The sequence below is a fragment of the Castor canadensis genome, chromosome 2 (assembly GCF_047511655.1).
Source record: "Castor canadensis chromosome 2, mCasCan1.hap1v2, whole genome shotgun sequence".
In the NCBI taxonomy this organism is placed as follows: Eukaryota; Metazoa; Chordata; class Mammalia; order Rodentia; family Castoridae; genus Castor; species Castor canadensis.
This window is the reverse complement of record NC_133387.1, coordinates 101,323,280-101,342,760: the sequence shown is the minus strand read 5'-3', so window position 1 is coordinate 101,342,760 and position 19,481 is coordinate 101,323,280. Positions and strand designations below refer to the sequence as shown.

The window sequence follows — 19,481 nt, the reverse complement described above, 5'->3', positions numbered from 1 at the left end:
TAGTATTTTCAAACATAGTTGCTGTTACCTAAGGAAATATATATGGTATATAATAAGGAGTTCATGCGGTCATAGCACATTTTAGTGAGAACCATAAATGGATATGAATATAAAAGATCCAAAACACAGAAGCATACTGTCATGTACAATTGAATTCTGCAAGCAGCATAATTGCTGTCATTCTATGAGAATGGACACTTTCAAAATTTCATCCATTATCTAACATTTTCTGTAAAGCCTAGCATCTTCTGAGCTACTCTATCCAAGAAACCTAGCATTTCATGTTGCTATGGAAATGTCACGTGATTAAATCCTACCCACAAGACAGGCATATGAGTACAATAATATGCTTCACAGTAAAAACAAACTTTAATATTTGTCTATTCAGAAAAATGCCTCATTGATGGTTCATTTTAGTACTGTCTTGGGATTTTCTACTCTCTTTCAATATGTAACCAGTGGTACATAAATAACAGATAAGGGAAGAATTTGTTTAATTGCATATTGTGTCTCAGGCAATCACAATTAATGGGAGAAGCCAAAGAAATGCAACACCATTTTAGTTTGACTTTCAATAAGCCCATATTATTGCAGTTTCTAGGCATCTTTAGAGCATGGCCTGTTGACTGAACTCCAGTAATATTGAGATCCCGTCGCAGGTTTACCCTATGGCATGTCTCTCCAGGAGTCTCTGGACAGGCATCGACAGCTTTCCCAGGAAGCGCTTGATGATGGGACGGCTTTTGGCAAACTTGTCTTTCACCTCAATTTCCAGCACATCAGTGGGCAAGGAAACGAAACTGAATTGCTGCAATGAAAGAATATGTCACATCAAATAACAGAGAGGTTCTAAGGTTGGCCAATTCTCATGCCATCTGCCTGGAAGACGTCATTGTAAAAAACCCCAGCTGCAATATTTATATTAAGATCTTAGAAATACTATAAGCTTTATTTATTCAGCAAATGAGGGATAACAATGACATGATCCCTCAGGGCTTAAAAGTAGGGTTATTCTTTGAGATTCAAATAATAAAATCAGCATAAATTAAAGAGAGAGAAGATTACCCAGGCTTCCTGTACTTCACTACAGTTATCATACTTGAAGAAAGATTAAGCACAAATTCATCTATAATTAAGGAAATGCACTTTAAATTAACAAAGTCTCATATTATTTCAAGATTATAATGACAGAGATTTGAAAACATTTTATAATTCCTGATATTCTTGAGAGTGGGAAAAGATAAGAACTTTCACTCTATATTGGTAGGAATATAAATTGACTTAACCTTTGGGAAGGGAATTGTTAATATTTATTGGCATTAAAATTGCAAATTCCTTCAAGAAATTATAGGAGTTTTCCTTCTGGATTAACTCATGCAAGTGTACAAAAAATATATTTTGTAAGGTGCTCACTGGAGCATTACTAACAATAACAAAAGACCATTTTTTTTTTAACAAAAACCCACTTGTCTATCTATCACTAGGAAACTGGGTAAATGAAATATGGTCAATCTTTGAAACAGAAAACTCTGCTGTCATTAAAAAGAAGCAGGTAAGTCAATATGCACTGACATGGAAAGACATCTGATAAACTAAATGAAAAAAGCAAAGCACAAAAGAATATGAAGAGTGGGATTCCATTTGTATTTTGAACTGTAGAGAAAATGCCTGGAGGAGTAGGCTCCAAACTGTGAACTTGGGTGTGACTGGTAGAAGAGGAGAGGAATCAGATCTTTTAGATTTTATTTCATTTGAGTTTATACTGCTCATTTGTTTAAAACGTGGTATGCACTTTAAAATGAAAGCAATGATAATTACAGACTGTGACCAGCAGAAGTTGGCCTGGTCATCAATCAAAGTGTAGAAAGGGGCTCAAGATAACAAATTTTGGCATTGCTCAGCCTGGTCTACTTGGGAGGAGAAGTCTTAATTAGCATTGAACCTAACAGTACCCTTAACCAATGGCTGTCAAACAGCTAAAAAATATAATTATTTCATTTTTATTAATTCCTAACAGCAATCTTTTAACCCTGGCTGATTTCTACTTACAGTGGTAAAATATTCTGGACATGTAAAAGTTAATATCTCCCCTGTTGCAGTCAGGATGAGCATGCTACAGTAATAACCAACTTCCAAGTTTCAGTGACAAGATGATAAAATTAGATTTTTTGTTTTTTTGCTCATTGCTAGTCACACCAGAGGCAAAGAGCACTCAAGAGAGTCTTGTCTTGCAAAAACATATTCTCTTCTAAACATAGCTCCAAATTGGAGCTAGGCCCATGCCCCAACCAACCTCAGGGAACAGAAAGGATGACTCTACAGTATGTCATGGAGGTAGAGAGAAGAAATATTTGGTAAACAGTTCTCATGACTTCCATGCTCTCCATGTGGTCTAATTTATGTTTTAAAATACATTTAAAAATTGACATAAAATTGTACATATTTATGGGATACTATATGATGTTTCAATAAATGTACATATTTCATAATCTTCAAACCAGGGTAAACATTTATCTCCTCAAATATTTATCTTTTCTTTGCTGTGAAACATTTAACATCTTTTCTTCTAAGTTTTTCATATTTTTTTTGGTGGTGCAAGGGTTTGAACGCAGGGCCTCATGCTTGCTTGGCATGTGCTTACCACTTGAGCCACTCTGCCAGCCCTCTTCTAGCTTTTTTGAGGTATATGTCATCATTGTTAACAATTGCCTTATCATGCATTAGAACAGCAGAACTTATTCTCCTAACTGTAACTTAGCACCCATTGATTAGCCTTTCTCTATCTCTTCCATGCTCCTTATTCTCTCCAGCCTTTGGTAACAAGGTTTTGGTAATTTACACTATGAAATCAACTTTTTTAGATCCCAAAAGATCATATGATATTTGTCTTTCTATGTATAGCTTGTGGTACTTCTAATTACATTACAAATTAGTTTTAATTAACGCCTATCCAATTCCTAAAAACTAATCATTTCTGGTACTGATAAAACTGAATTATGGGCATACCAAATTTGAAGATCAAATTTAGATGTGGGTGCTACCCTAAGGTCTGCCTAAGTGAGAATAGAGCTGTCTCATGCCAGGTCCTTAAAACATCTATAATTTCAGTCCAACATTACATTCTGAAGTGTATTATGTATCTTTTAAACTAAATTCCAAATGATAGGTTAGATACATTGTAGTCTATGCATTTATTAGAATTGTTTATGTTATAAATTTTCATAATATAACACATAATATAATCATAACACATTAAATGATAAGGTGGAAGATGCTTGTTTCACAGTGTTATATGACAAGAGCAGGGCACATAAAACATATAACTTATAATCATAATACTATAATGTTTATTATCTGAATAGAAAAAAGACTGAAAATAAATACAACAAATTTTAGTAGTAATAGTTTTACAAACAAGAATGTCTATCCCAATATTCTTTTTATATATTTTCTGTACTTCCTGTAATGAACACTAATGAAAAACACAATTGCTTTCATTATTTCCACCTAGAGCAGCCTGCATGGGACACTGAAGTGAGCCTATCAAATTGCACTCTGAAACTCAGTGGCAACTACTGAATTCTTTTTATTTTATTTTATTTTATTATTCATATGTGCATACAAGGCTTGGGTCATTTCTCCCCCCTGCCCCCACCCCCTCCCTTACCACCCACTCCACCCCCTCCCTCTCCCCCCCACCCCTCAATGCCTAACAGAAACTATTTTGCCCTTATTTCTAATTTTGTTATAGAGAGAGTATAAGCAATAATAGGAAGGAACAAGGGTTTTTGCTGGTTGAGATAAGAATAGCTATACAGGGCATTGACTCACATTGATTTCCTGTGTGTGTATGTTACCTTCTAGGTTAATTCTTTTTGATCTAACCTTTTCTCTAGTTCCTTGGTCCCCTTTTCTTATTGGCTTCAGTTGCTTTTAAGGTATCTGCTTTAGTTTCTCTGGGTTAAGGGCAACAAATGCTAGCTAATTTTTAGGTGTCTTACCTATCCTCACCCCTCCCTTGTGTGCTCTCGCTTTTATCATGTGCTCAAAGTCCAATCCCATTGTTGTGTTTGCCCTTGATCTAATGTCCACATATGAGGGAGAACATATGATTTTTGGTGTTTTGGGCCAGGCTAACCTCACTCAGAATGATGTTCTCCAATTCCATCCATTTACCAGTGAATGATAACATTTCGTTCTTCTTCATGGCTGCATAAAATTCCATTGTGTATAGATACCACATTTTCTTAATCCATTCGTCAGTGGTGGGGCATCTTGGCTGTTTCCATAACTTGGCTATTGTGAATAGTGCCGCAATAAACATGGGTGTGCAGGTGCCTCTGGAGTAACCTGTGTCACAGTCTTTTGGGTATATCCCCAAGAGTGGTATTGCTGGATCAAATGGTAGATCAATGTCTAGCTTTTTAAGTAGCCTCCAAATTTCCTGTGCATGTGTGTTACCTTCTAGGTTAATTCTTTTTGATCTCACCTTTTCTCTAGTAATCCACAAATGTGTAGAATGAGACTGTGTTTGCACAGAGTTGAATATTGTGTAAATAGCATAACCATGTTATACATATATCCTCAGTATACATCATTCATAGTCTCATTTATACCAACAATTCTCCTCAGAAAGAATGGATTCTTAGTTTCAGTTGCAGTATTATAAATTCCAAACTAAAGCTTTATTATATTTGAGAACCACAAAAGCTAAAGTACTGGTTCCTTCAGCCATTTATTTCCTAATTAGATCTGTAGTCATGGGTAAGTCATGTGTTCTGTGGCTTTGGTTTTTGAAGTTTAAACCAAAAGTTTACTGTTAATTAACTGGTACACAAAGTTGCTGTGCAAAATTATCCCTCAGTTCTATTCTAAAATTATCATCCAGTTATTTTATTGTCCTACCTAAGTATAAATAACTGTCACAAATGGGAAAAAATGGCCTTAAATCAAAGTGGTTATTTTCAGTATCATTCTAGATTCATATTTAAGTATAAAAAGTTAAGCTATACAGTTTAAGAGATTATTTTAGAATCTCATGTTCTGACCCTGTCTTTCTGGAAGGACAGTGATATATAATTTCTGGATAATTTAGAGTGAGTTACAGTCTTTCCAGAAATTTTTCAAATGAACAGTTCTGTTTATCAAATTTTTAAATTTATCTTTCTGAGTTTACTGTTTTCTAAAACTGGCCATAAGCAAAGGTTTAAATGTAGGTGATTACCAGGAACCATGGGACCCATCCAAAGAAGGTACTTAAAGTATTTTTGTTTTTCAATTTAGGGGAAACAACGGATTCCATTAAGTACAGAAATTACATGTCAAAAAGGGCCTGCTATCAGGTTAGACTCCCAGGACAGCTTCATATTTTACTAGGAAGCCTTTAAAAATTGTCTTATGGATAAAGGATGGCTATTCTCAATTGACAATATCATCACCACTTATCCCTTACTGTGCATACCAGAGGCTGGAGAATAAGCACATTTTTATTTATATAGCACCAAATATAACCACTGACTTCTTTTTTATATGGAAAGAATATTTTTAAGAGATTCTGAAAGAGAATAGAAACTAAGGATTGGAGGATTTAAGGGTAACTAAAAATATCAAAATTTTCACATATACTTTTTCTTCTTATATAAAAAGAATTAAATAAGTTATATTTGAATGTCCTACATATATTTTAAAAATCAGATACTTCTACATTTTTACATTTAAGATAAATAGAAATTGTCTAAAAGATGAAGGATGGGGTAAAAGATGGAGCTATATATATATAGTTCAAATTATGTTAAAATCCAAATATAAAAATATAAACCAGAAGCGAAATTTTCCTAAAGGAAGTAGGTATTCACTATTCCCCTCCCAGAGTAGGTTAATTATACTAAAGTGAAGAAATCTCAGACACTTTCTTATTTGGTATACGTAAATAAGTTCCATGATGTCTAAACTTTTAGACAGGTCAACTAGTTGAAATCAGCACAATCATTTGAATTGGCTGTTACATACTGGGCAGGGTTTATTTCTTTTCTTTAGCTTCTTTGCACATGTGAAGCATGACATAAGATGTCCTGATTTTCCATGGACAAATACAACCATTTTTAGGTCAACTTTGGCGAATCATACAAGGTTAAAGGCATTTAGGGATCATCGAGATGCTATATTTTATTCTTTGTCTTGTGCTTCTTCTCAAAGTCTTTGACATTTTCTTTGTTGCTGTAAGTAATGCTATTAGTCCTCACTTTGTTGTAATTGGAAGGCTTGTGTGATTTTTATCATTATTTTCTTCAACACATGACCCTTTAGAATCATTTACTACCATTTTGTTATTTTTTTTTGTCACTGTTTATTTTAAATACAGTCAGGAACATCAAACTCCTCTTCTGTTTGTGTTTTCTTTTGTTGTCTTGGGCTTTCTCAGGGATTTCCCCATTATTTTTCCCTGTATCTTCAGGCAGCCAATTCTCATGAAGGGCCCAACATCCGTTGCAATGTGGTAGAGGGAAGACTCATTTGGAACTACACTTCTAATAGTCAGCTTTGAGAATTTCGGGGTCTTCTTCAAATAAATGCATGTCACTGCACCCAGCTTGATAACACAGCAACTCAAAATACTTCGTCATCTTCACCTCAGCTTCTTGTCCTCCAGTAGAGGTGTAATCTTTTGAATAGAGACATTAAACTTCAAAGTCTTGGGGATCTGAGGCTAAAGAGGCATCCACCTGAATGTTCATTTACCATAATCAAGATCCAGATTTGATGGAGTCTCTACTGATTCACTATTATTGCTTCTTTTAGGACCTTTCTCCCTTATTCACACAGGCTTTCATCAAATAAAAGGGAAATCCTATCAAGCGTGTGGTGCTTTCATTGCTATTAATCAGATAACTCATCTGAATTTTCTTTTGTCACACTAATTGTTCTCCTTTTAGATGAGGTCTAGAAAGCAAATTTCAAGATGAAGTTTTCTCTTCCTACGGCTCTTGCACGAGGCTCTTTTTGATCACTCCCACCTTCAAGGTGATACTTGCTCTCACTCACAAATGTAACTGAAGCTGATGATTCCTGCCGGTTGACGACTACCACATTTCTACAGATAATTGTATTTTACTGTGTTCTTTCACACAGAAACTTGGCACTCTAAGCAAATTTTCTAAAAGCTCGTTTGGGCAATATATAGTATGTTGTTGCTTCTCTTCATACAATTGCCTGGACACCATACACTAAAATACAACCACTTCACAGTGTATCTTTAGCAACTTTTAAGCAATAGGTTTGGTCTAAATGGGGTCTCTTGTTCTTTTTTCTTCTTTTTTTTTTTTTGTGGTACTGGGGCTTGAACACAGGGCCTTTACCTTGAGCCATTCCACCAGCCCAATTTTGTGTGATAGGGTTTTTTCGAGATAGGGTCTTGTGAACTATTTGCCCGGGGTGGCTTCGAACTGTGATCCTCCTGATCTCTGCCTCTTGAGTAGCTAGGATTACAGGTGTGAGCCACCGGCACCAGGCTGGGTCTCTTGTTCTTAAGCTAGAATCTGTGAGGTGCTTACAGACCATCTGTACACATGTTGGTGTTGTACATTTCCCTGTTCCTCACCATGTGGGTTCTTTTTTACATCTGAAAGTGGTCCCTCTCAGTTCCCAGTTCCCTTCATAGGGCATGCAGAAACCTGGTGACTGTTCTACTCAGGGCTTAGGTTACTGGGGAGCTCCAATGCACTAAGTCCATACAGGAAGAGGAACTAGGCTCCTGATGGCAGAAAGGGCAGTACCTAAGTCACAGGGACGAGGGTGTCCTTAGGTGTCTCCCTGTGCCATCTTCATTCCAGTTGTACACAGCCACATAGGCCACAGAGAGGCCTGTCATCCAGGGGCTTGATGTTCATTCCAGTAACTTACTTGCTGCGTTCTTATTAATGGCAGTGAGTTGTAGTGAGTCCCCACTCATTAGGAGCTAACAATACCTCCCTAGACATGACAGCCAAAATGAGGCTATGCCTGTCCCCCACAGGACAAAATCACCCTTTGTTGATAACTACTAATATAAACTATCTTCAGTTTTCCAGGAAGATGTTAGGACTGGCGTGCCATGGACAGGGCATGGGTTTCTTTGGGAATTGTGGGAGGTTGACTATGTCTGGGTCATAATGGAGGATTGTATTGGGAGGTGAAACTGAATATGCTGGACTCAGACCATGAACAGCCTCTTGGCGGATCTTAGATTTAAACCAAAGCCTTCTGGGAGTGGCAGGAAAATCTGAATCATGCAAATTACACTCTCAGATTTGCATTATGGAGAATTCACTATGGTAGGGCTGAGGAAATGGCCCATAGATAGGATAAGGCTGGAGGAGGCAGATCAGGTGAGACCTGGCAGGCAAGGAGGAAAGGATGACAGATTTGTGAACTGGTTAAATGCAGTCATGTGGGAGAAGATCCTAAGATTGGATTCCCAAAGTTGAGTTCACTTGGGAGGAGAGACAGCTAGAAATGAAGAGAAGCTGAATGACTGAATGCCTCAAAGTAATCAAGTAAGAGAGTGGTGGTAATAGAGGCTTGGGTATAGAAGGACAGAAGAGTATAAGGAGAGAACTAGAGAGCTTGTGATAGCTTGAGAAAACTAGGCATAATGTTGGAATGGATGGCTAGTGATGAAAGAAAATGAACATCTTCAAGATCTGAGATCAAGGAAACTGTCAGTAATTTATGTAGACCTTGATCATCTGAAAGACTGTAGGTCCTATCTATTATTAAAGGAAAATAAAGATGAAGGCCACAGTTTAGATATATCCTAAGGCAAACTATCTATTACCACATAGCCAAAACTTAAGTCATTCTTATTTCTCCAAAATGCTATTTCTGATCATAAACACAAAATATAAGCTTTAGGTTCTTGTCAGCATGATTCAATGAAATTAAACCAGTTGGGAAGGGGACTAGGGAGGAGTGAAGAGGACTGGTACTGTTGAACCGATTAGGATTATAATACGTATATGCTTGGAAGCAACACAAGGAATCTCCCTGTGTAGTCATCTTTATCTCAAACTGGCAAAAATGCCATGTTTCTCTTATTATCTTTTATGCTTTTTCTTCTACAAAATCAGAGAACAGGAGGACAGATCAAGTTCTGCCCAGGGTGTGTGTTGGGGTGTTGGCACCAGTGGGAGGGGAGAGAGGGGAGGAGGAAGGGAAAGGAGGACAAATATGGTACAAATAATGCATGCACATGTATGTAAATGCGAAAATGATACCTGTTGAAACTGTACCAGGAATCAGGAGAGAAGGGAGGAAAGAGGGCAGTGGAGGGGGTGAATTCAAGTATGATATATTTGCACATTGTAAGAACCTTTGTAAATGCTACAATGCATCCCCACCCAGCACAACAATAATAAAAAAAATGAATATTTGGATAAATGGTGGAAAAAAAGAAAACTATGAAAAAATATATGATAGCCAATCACAAAGTAATGTGAAAATACTTCCTTCTTTATAGATTGTGCTGTAACTGCTGCAAGGGAGCTTGTTACTACTTGGCTTGAAGCTCCCACATTGTGATCTGTATTTTATATGACAATAAACTTGTTATGATTTTTTTTTTTTGGCTAAACTGAGGTTTGAACTCCTGCTTGCCAGCCAGTCAGGCTTTCCACACTTGAACCATGTCCTAGCCCTTTTTGCTTTTGTTATTTTTTAGATAGGGTCTCCCTTATTTACCCTGGATGGGCTGGACCATGATCCTCCTACCTATGGCCTTCCTCATAGTTGAGATGACAGCTCACACCTGGCTTATTTGTTGAGATGGGGTTTCGTTAACACTTTTCTACCTGGGCTTGTCTTGAACCTCAATCCACCTAATCTCCATCTTCCAAGTAACTGGGAGATTTTTTTCATTTTTCATTTTTGAGATGGTATAGGGAAGATAGTGCCTTCAGTAGAAAGTCTTTAATGGTGTAGCAGAGTGAATAAAAGGACCCAAGATTGCCTCAATGTAGTTAAGACAAAAAGGAGTTAAGACAAGAAGGAGAAAATGGTTTGGGAAATTTCAGAGAAATGTGCAACATGATTTGGAAAGTATTCTTTTAGGCACTGAGGTGGCAGTATGAGAAAAGATGCTTTAGTTTGAGAGGGCACAAGTACACTTAGTTACATTAGTAAAATTTATGAAGGTCAGGAAAGGGTAAGAATTTGAAAATGCTAGAAAAACTTAATTTGGTTTGGGTCATGTTAAAGTTTAAAGCAGTAGAAGACATGGATGCCAAGATTAAATGCCTCATAGTGTGGAATAAAAGTGGTCCCGATTATTAAATAAAAACTACAGGAGGCCTTTGTTTTGGAGTAAGTCTCTGCAGTAGACCTCAACAAACCAGGTTCAAAGTCAAAATGGAATGACTCATATACTAAAAGTCAAATGGAAAATAAGTTTTTATCTGACTTTCAAGAAATCAGAAGAAAAAAAGATAGCAGCCAATATTCTCAAATATACCAACTGGCATGACAAAGATGTTCCCTCTGCTTTAAGTCTTATAAAAAGTTACCTGATGTTAGCCAATCAATGTTGTTCTGTCTCCTTGTCCACTTGTAAGGTACAGGGAAACTAACTTTTAAATAACTAACCTGTTTTGTTCTTTGTTTCTGCTTTTCTTCAACCATTCTTTGTTTATAAAACCATCTCTTTACTTAGCCCATTGGAACACTTATTCTGTTTTATGGAATGAAATGTTGCTAGATTCTAGAATTGAAAAAGTCAATTAAAATCTTTAGACTAAATTGTTACATTTTATCCTTTGACATTGTTAGATGATGTAGGTTGTGAAATGCAGTTAAAGTAGCATCTAGTTTTGCCTCCCTCTTGAAGCTTGATATAAGAAGGGAAAATAAAAATACCAGCTCTGTTTATAAGAGGATTCCTGGCCCTATTCAGCCAACATCAGTATTTGCTACTAATGAAAATTAAATGGACTGGGCTTGGAACTTCCTGTGTAAATGTTCTCTACGGAGCAGAAAGAACAGGAAAGTAGTAAATGGAGCATGCAAACTGCAGCTCTTCTTCCTTAGAACTTTTCAGGTTACATGAGTTTCAATTCAGGTGACACTATTCACTGAATTACAAGATGACAGTCAAAAATATGGCTGCTGAGGGCAAGGATAACAATAGACAACTCCATTAGTAGAACAGTACCTGAATCAGGAGCATTTTTTCCTTGCTAGCAACTTAACAGGATTTTGTGTTTAGAAGAGGTACCCTGAGAGTCTGGGTACAGGAGGAGACCTGCTCCTCTAAGGACGGTATGGCTTCACTCTATCTTAGGAAGGAAGTGCCAGAGATGATTCTGCTGACACTCTAATGGCTTTGCATAGTAAAGGCTGCTCTCACACATTTGTGACATTTGGAAAGTTTGTGTTTCTTTTTGTGCATAAAGAACTTGATTGTGACTAGGCCTCTATTGTCTGCAAATAAAGCTCTGAGAATACTCCTATCTGGGCTCCCTATTTTCAGCCTCTCTTACAGTTGCTAATAAAGTTATGTCTTTGAAATATAAATGTGACCATTTTGTTCTCTTGCAGTATAACTTCCTCTGATTTCTTATTATTTACAGAATGAGATTTAAATTTCTTAATGGCATGTCTTGTTCTTGTCTACCTTTCTAGTTTTATTTATGACAGTCATTCTCGGAAGACCTCATTTTTTCCTCACAGTTTTACATACTTACTATTTGTTTAGACATCATTCTTTTCCAATTTTTTGACTTACTAAACTCATCCTTCAAAACACCATTCAAATAAAATTCCTATTGTGAAGTTTTTTTCTGACTGTGGCAATTACCAAGAAGGAAGCTGCTCTTTCTGATGCTTTGATATTTCCTCCATAATTCTTATCACATTCCTTTCCTGTAGTTCATGAGGATGCACACATAGTGTCTACTTTTAGTAAGGCTCGTACATACAAAAACTACACGTTGGATGTGTATCAAGCACATTCACATGAGGGAATGAATAAATGTGTACTTCCCAAGGCAACTCTATTCTATCTCAGATAATGCTTCCACAAAAGCAGAATACAATCCAAGGTGACAGTCAACTAAAAGCATCTTCTCTTTGCATGCTAGACTATATATTCAGTGCATAGGTCATACCAGTTATGATTCTGGCAGAAAATCTAAGGATCATATTATAGTGATGAACTGCTCTGAAAAGAAAGTAAAATAAACTCTTCATTTGAGTATGTAGTATGGCCACCTACATAGGTCAGGACTGGAAGATAACACATGTAGTAGAAAGAATTCTGGGATGGCTCTCTAGATTCTTATCCTCTGGTATACACATCCTTATAATCAATCCCCTCTGATCAGTGAAGGCAGGAACTGTAAATGTGTTGAATGTCACACCACTATTAGGTCACTGAGCAGCTGACTTTCAGGTAATTAAAAGGGAGATTATCTGGATGGGACTGATCTAATCAGATAAGCCCTTAGAAAAAAGACTGGGTTCTTTCAGAAGTCAGAGAGACCAAGTATGAGAGAGATTGTATGCAAGGAAGTTTTCTCCATCACTGTGCTGGCTTTGATGATGGAAAGGGCCAGGCAGCAAGGACCAGAGGACAGTCTCTAGATAAGAACTAGAAAGGGTCTCACTTCTGCCAACAACCTGAATGATCTTGGAAACAATCACTTCACAGGACAAATCCCTTCAGGAGAACACTAGTTGGCTAATCCCTTGATTTCAGTTCCTGATATTCTGATCAGAGAACTTGGGGTGTGCCCAGACCCTGACCAAAAGAATTGTGAGCAAAGTGGCTGCTAACTATTAAGTAGTCTAAATTCATAGTAACTTGTTATATAGTAATAGAAAACAAATCCAATAATCTAAGGTAGGGCAAATAACAGCAGAATGAGGATACCTTATGAAACAGCATGTAGAATTATTGTACATCAAGCAGTTATTGTTTAAACCCATGTACTTGTAGTATCTCTGAAACTGGATTCTATGTTGAAAATTGTAAGAAAAAGTTCTCACAAGGAGTGCTAGTGTTCTAACTAAAAGGTTAAGCAAAGTGACACAGATTTCTTTTTATTGTTAGTTGATTCAAAGACTTTACACTGTACAAATGCACAACAGGAATCTGCAAGATATAAAGTGTTTCCATATTTGATGGATGGCACCCCCTTTGCTCATGTGTGTATATGTATTCGTGTTTGTATATGTAGCATATGGTTTGCTGATGTTATGTAAATCACAGTTTAGAAAACTGAAATGGTGTGTCCAGTAATATTTCAAAGTACTGAGGGAAAAAACAACTGTCAACCTAGAAGTTTATGCCCACTAAACTTTCAATCAAGAGTGAAATAAAAGTGAAGACATTTTCAAATATACAAAGTCTTAGAGAATTTACCATCACAAATGTTCAAGGCCTTTTATCAGAATTATGATTTATAAATTGCAATCATAAACCAATGCATTAGATAAACAAAAATAAATATAAGAAAGATATAAAAAATGGTTGTTTTTTCCTCATGGTTTTTTATATCTTCTAGGCTGGTACTATCTCTATGATTCCTCCTCTGATATCAGGAAACTCTCTTGGTAGTTTCAAAGTTCTTCTATTGGATGTGCAAGAATTTTGTCACTTACATTATGTATTAACTTTACCTCACCTTACTTTTTGCTAAAGCCCTTCCATGGTTTCATTTTTCTTACTTATCATTTACTTGCTGTAGTACATGAATTTTCTATGTTTTTAGGATCATGAAGGGATATCAATATTTCAAAGGGTTTCCTGTATGTGAACATGGCTATAACAGGATGCTCTGTGGCCTCAGATTTGGCATTTGTGTACCCTCAGGAAAACTCAGGTCATTAAGTCAACAGTTGGGGTCAACACCCTTCTTTTCTCTGCACTTTCAGGAGGCCTATGAAGTAAAAACTCTGACTCACTTTTTCTCCATCTCTGCCTCCCAAATGGGGCCATTATCCTTGAAGAGAAAAGGTGAGTGGAATCTCTAGTACATCTTTCTCTAATATACCTTTCTCAGTGGTGTTGAAGTACAACAAAGAAAAAAAAGAACAGACAATTTTTTTTTCTTCTCCAAGATCGCCAAACCACAATCCTATAGTGGATTGGGAGAAAAGATAATTAAACTGAATATAAAATTAAACTTGATTGGATTATTTATAGCCAAAAGTGACCAGAAAGTTATAGGATGAGACCAATGTGTCACTAAGAGACCCTTGAGCATGGCTGAATGCAGTGCTTGGAAAAAATTTAAAGTTTATTATGGTACTGCCTCACAGGATTGAGGCTGCTCATTAAGTAATGCATTTACATGTCTGTCTATCTATCTATCGATCTATGTTCCACTCATCTACCTACCTATGTATTTAATTACATGTGCAAGTGCATGTGTATGTGTGTTCTGGTAAGTATATTTACTCAAATGCTCTCTTAGTTATGTTAGCTAGGTATGAAAGCTTATTGCTGACTCCATCACTGTGGATTTAACATTCTACTTTCCACATTATCTGTAGGATGCATAATATTCTTTTAATCACTCTGTAAATCACCAAATTTGTGCTGTATTACTTCTGCTATGTCTCTCTTACAAACACACTAAACTATACTCATATTCAATAAAGCTTTCCTGACATATAACATTGTCTTAGTTTTGGATGGATACAGTCTTAGTTTAGGATGGATGCAGTTAAAGGCCTGTTTGCTGAAAGCTTTTATGAGATATCTAACATCTTTTCTGCCCTCGTTCTATGTTAAAATAAAAAAGTTCCAAGTTGCAGAAAGTATCAGAGATTAGTTAAATTAATGGCATTTCTACAGTGATAATTTTGAATACATGAAATCAATAGCTTAAACATAGGAATGCAGTAGTTAAAAATTGCAATTTTAAGTAATTTATAGGTTGATAAGAAATCTATTGATTTTTCTTAATATTTTTAACTTTGAAAAGACTTGTTTATTTTGCTATTAATGGATGGTACTGGGGTTTTGAACTCAGGGCCTCATGCTTGCTGGCAGGCACTTTACCACTTGAGCCATGCTCTGCAGCCCTTTTGCCTAGGTTATTTTTCAAATAGAGTCTCACTATTTTTGCCTGGACTAGCATGGACTGTGATCATCCCATGTACACCTTCTATGTAGCTAGGATCATCACAGGCATGTGCCACCATGCCCAGCTTATTAAAAGGTTGAAATAGTGTCTAACTAATTTTTTTTCTGGGTTAGCATTCAAATGTAATCTTCCTGATCTTTATCTCCTGAGTAGCTGGAAATACAGGCAGAAGCCACTGTGCCCTGTTATATTTGCTTTTATTCATGTTCCTTTATTAACTTTCCTCCAGGTTAATAACCCATAGCAGTGAAAAAAATCTGAGAAAGCTAAATGGAGTGAAGCCTGACATGATTTGAGATTTGTCATTGTGACACAGTTATTTACTTTGGGCAGGACATGATTGATAGAGACAAAGACCTGCTACTGGGGTCTCCAAAAGATGGAATTGCAGTCAAACTTGAGCCTAGCTGAAGTGGAATTTCTGCTATATGAGTAAGGAAGGAGATTCCACAGGATTTGGTCATTTCTATGACTTAGTACCATTGGCCATTTCTATTTTAATCATTTTAAAAGATATTTTTATTAGCATGCATTAGTTGTACAGGGGCATTTCATTGTGACATTTGCATATGTGTTTACAATGTGTCTTAATTAGACTCATCCCCTCCATCATTCTCTTTCTTTCCCCCCACCCCCCTTAGAACAATTTCAACAGATTTTATTGTTCTATTTTCATACATATTTATAAAGTACATGGACCATACTTGCTCTCCTTCACTCTCTCCATTTACCCTCCCCCTGCCCCTGGACAGGACCTATTTTACCTTCTTGTCCTTCATATTTTTAAAGTGCATATTGACTGATAAGTGGGGATTTGCCATAGTATTTCATACATGTCTGTATCATACTTTAATCAGATTAACCCCCTCTATTATTTACTCTTTCTCTATCACCCTGCTTCCTTGTTACTCAACAACTTTCAGTGCATTTCATTCATATTGTCTTCATACACAGATGCAACGTATTTTGATATTATTTGCTATCATTCTTTTTTCTCTCACACCTCTCCCAGTCCCCTCCAAACAGACCAACTATTACAATCATGTTCTCTCACTTTCTCTTTCTATAAACATGTATATGAATAAATATATATGTGTATATTAGATAGTATACTTATTTAGGTATACGTTTATCTATTGTGAATAGTGCTGCAATAAACAAGGATGCACAAGTGGCTCTATTGTATTCTGAGTTATATTCCTTTGGGAATATGCCCATGAGTGGTATTCTGTTTTCCTCTTTAAAATAAACATGGCCAGGTTGTTCGATATGAAAAAGACAACTGCGTGCTACCCTGAAGTTTGTTAAGATTTTTCTCCTCCTGACTGTACTATCACTCCTGATGCTCATCTTTCCTGGTTTCTAGACCTTTCTTTAGCTCTGTTTGAACCTGGTTCTATATTCAAATCTTCACGCTTGGAAATCCATGTCAACATGATCTCCCCTGTCTAGCTCTTCAGGCTATCATTTTACTATCTGTCTTTAGTTAAATACATTTGAATGAGTAAACAAGGCATCAGTTCCATCTCTGATTTGTAATGTTTGCCAATATACTTGTTGTAAATACTCCTATCATGGCTGATTTCACTAAACGTGGAACTGGGAAGAGATGCACAGAAGTGACTCTGGTGAGCCCACATGAGCCAGCTCCGGCTCGTCACTGACTCCTCATGTATGATGTACCAAGCTGACCCCTCACCAGCTCCCTCTACTCCTCCACAGAGATTAGAAATGGTTTTCAAAGAGTCAGCTCTTAATTATTCTCTGGGTTTTACTGCTGCTTTCAAAATCTCTACTTCTACCTTACTGCCTTAGAGGTTGAAAACTGTGTTCTTCTGATTCCCAGGCCCAGGGTTCTGTGGATGAACCTCGAGCATCACTATGGAACTGGAAGCACATAGCTTTGAGTCCCCACTCTATGCAAAATGGAGTTGTGTCCCTTATGACTTTATCTTGGTGTCCTACTCACGAGTGCTTCTTATAAAGGGTTCAGCAGTTGGTTTTCCAATAAAAGGATTGATTTTGTACTTAGAGGATGGTTGTCTGTGTCAGGGAACTTAAAATCATTTTCTTTAAACTGGAGAAATAGTGTTATTGGTTAGCACTTCTTATACACCCACCACCAACATCAGCTGTGCAAATTACGTGACATTTTTTCTTGCTTAAATATGATTTTTTGTGTTTATGACACTATATTTATTTTATCTAGGTCAAAAGTGCAATCATTTTCTGATTAAATTATCTTTCAACATCTAATCCATCAGGACTGAGGTTAATGGTCTTATTTTAAACCAATCAGAGTTTGGTTCCACTCCTTAGACCTGGCTGATTATAGTAATTATTTGGCAGTTCTGCTTATCTCTTGGACATGATGAGCCTTGGCCAGGGGCCTTTAGTTGTTACTAAGCAGATGGGGCTTTTACCCTAACCTGTCCTTCAAATTTTCTCCCAGTCAGGTTATAGCAATTTCATAAGTCACATTCTTATGTAGTTATGATGCTGTTGGGGTGATTAAATGTGATAACTGGGGCAAACAATACATTAGTATAAAATGCTGTATCTAAATGTTCAGGTCCAATCCTGACTCCTATGAATTTATGCCCACACTGGACTCTGTAGGTTGTTGAGGCAGAAGTTTGGTAACTATAAGGTAATGTTTTAGTTGTTGGTATCTAACACCATCTCACGGTCAACACTGCACTAGAAGCTACCTCTAGCCAGTTGCACTGCTTCAAGATTAGCATCAGCTGCAGGACTCAAGATAGAGGTAGAAAGTTTTATATATTAGCAACATACAATTGGGAAGGAAGTAAAAATCATTTCAGTTACAACAGAATGAAAAAAGAAAAAACATTTGAGCATAAACTTGACAAAAGATATACTCATATACTGAAACCTATATAACATTGCTGAGAGAAATGAAATAAATGGAGAGAGATACCACTTCATGGAGTCAAATAAATAATATTATTATGGGGTAGGGGATGCCAGTGAACCTAGCATTCTACATCTAGTGAAAGTACCTTCCAAGGACGGAGATTAAATAAAGACATTCAGATGTATGACAACTGAGAGAATTAGTTTCCTCTAACACCACTCACTCCACAAGCAATGCTGGGGAAAAGAATTTCATGTGGAAGCAAAATTATATTAGAGGAAAATTGAGATTTTCAGAAATAAATGGTGTTAGAAATAGAAAACATAAAGGACTTTACTTGTTAATTTCTTTGAATACTATTTAAATAAAAGATTATAACATCATGTGGGGTTTATAATGCATGTAAAATGTAACATATATGATAACTTTAACATAAAGGGTTATAAGTGTGGTTAAAGGCAGATAATATTGTTGAAAGGTTGCTATATTTTATGTGAAATAGTACTATATTAACACCATGTAGATAATGAAAATACAAGAATTGATATTACAGTCCTTTAAGAAACTATAAAGAAAGTGATGCAAAATATGTATCTAAAAGAATCCAATAGATAAATGAAAATAGAATTTTGAAAACTATTAAGATAATCCAAAAAGATGTTAGGAAAGAAGAAAAGGAAAAAGAATCAGAAGGTAAACAGAAAAAAATAGTAAAATAATAGCCCTAAATGTAACTATTCTAATAGTTATGTTAAATGGTACTGGATCAAAGAATCCTATCAAAATGACAGAGATTATCACAATTGATGAAAACCGAGACCCAAGTATGTTCTGTCAATGGCATATGCACTTTACGTAATATCTTAGAAGTTAATGGATGGAAATAGATATGGCATTCAATAATTAAATGCAAAAAAGGTGGAGTGAGTATATTAGTGTGAGATAAAATAGACTTTGAGATGAAGAAAAATACCAAAGAAAAAAAGGGTATTTCATAATTATGAAAGGGACATTTCATCAGGAAGAGAGAACTATTTGTATATCTAATATCAGCTTCAGTATACATGGAACAGTAGTTGACACAATTAAAGAGAAAAACAGACAATTCCATAACCATAGAACAGATATGATTAATCAGTCCAATGATAGAACAACTAATTTATACAAATCAGTAAAGACAAAGAATCTTAACATTATCAATCACCTTGACTTAATTGATACTCATACAATAATGGAAGAAGACATATTCTTTTCAAATTAACATGCTCAATTCTCCAAAATCCATTATATGCTGAATTTTCAAATATGACTCAATAAATTTAATAGGCTAAAATAGATTTTTAAAAATAAAATGAAATAAAAAATCAATAACAATAAGATATTCAGACAATGTCCAAAATTTGAAATTTAACCCATGTAAAAATAATTCATAGGTAAAAGAAAATAGAAAATGTTTTTAAGTGAATAATGATGAAAACACAAAT

General features: G+C 36.0%; 1 protein-coding gene and 1 pseudogene across 14 annotated transcripts in view; both read right to left on the bottom strand.

The window, feature by feature from the left end:
• Hecw1 (HECT, C2 and WW domain containing E3 ubiquitin protein ligase 1) overlaps positions 1 to 19,481 on the bottom strand; it is a 419,560-nt gene that overhangs the window by 124,111 nt on the left and 275,968 nt on the right. For all 14 annotated transcript variants that reach the window (XM_074065380.1, XM_074065387.1, XM_074065388.1 and 11 more), the window contains one exon: positions 666 to 808. In XM_074065380.1, coding sequence (XP_073921481.1) covers positions 666 to 808 — 143 coding nt within the window. The remainder of the gene's footprint in view (positions 1 to 665; positions 809 to 19,481) is intronic.
• LOC109691547 (E3 ubiquitin-protein ligase Mdm2 pseudogene) lies at positions 6,329 to 7,704 on the bottom strand (annotated as a pseudogene).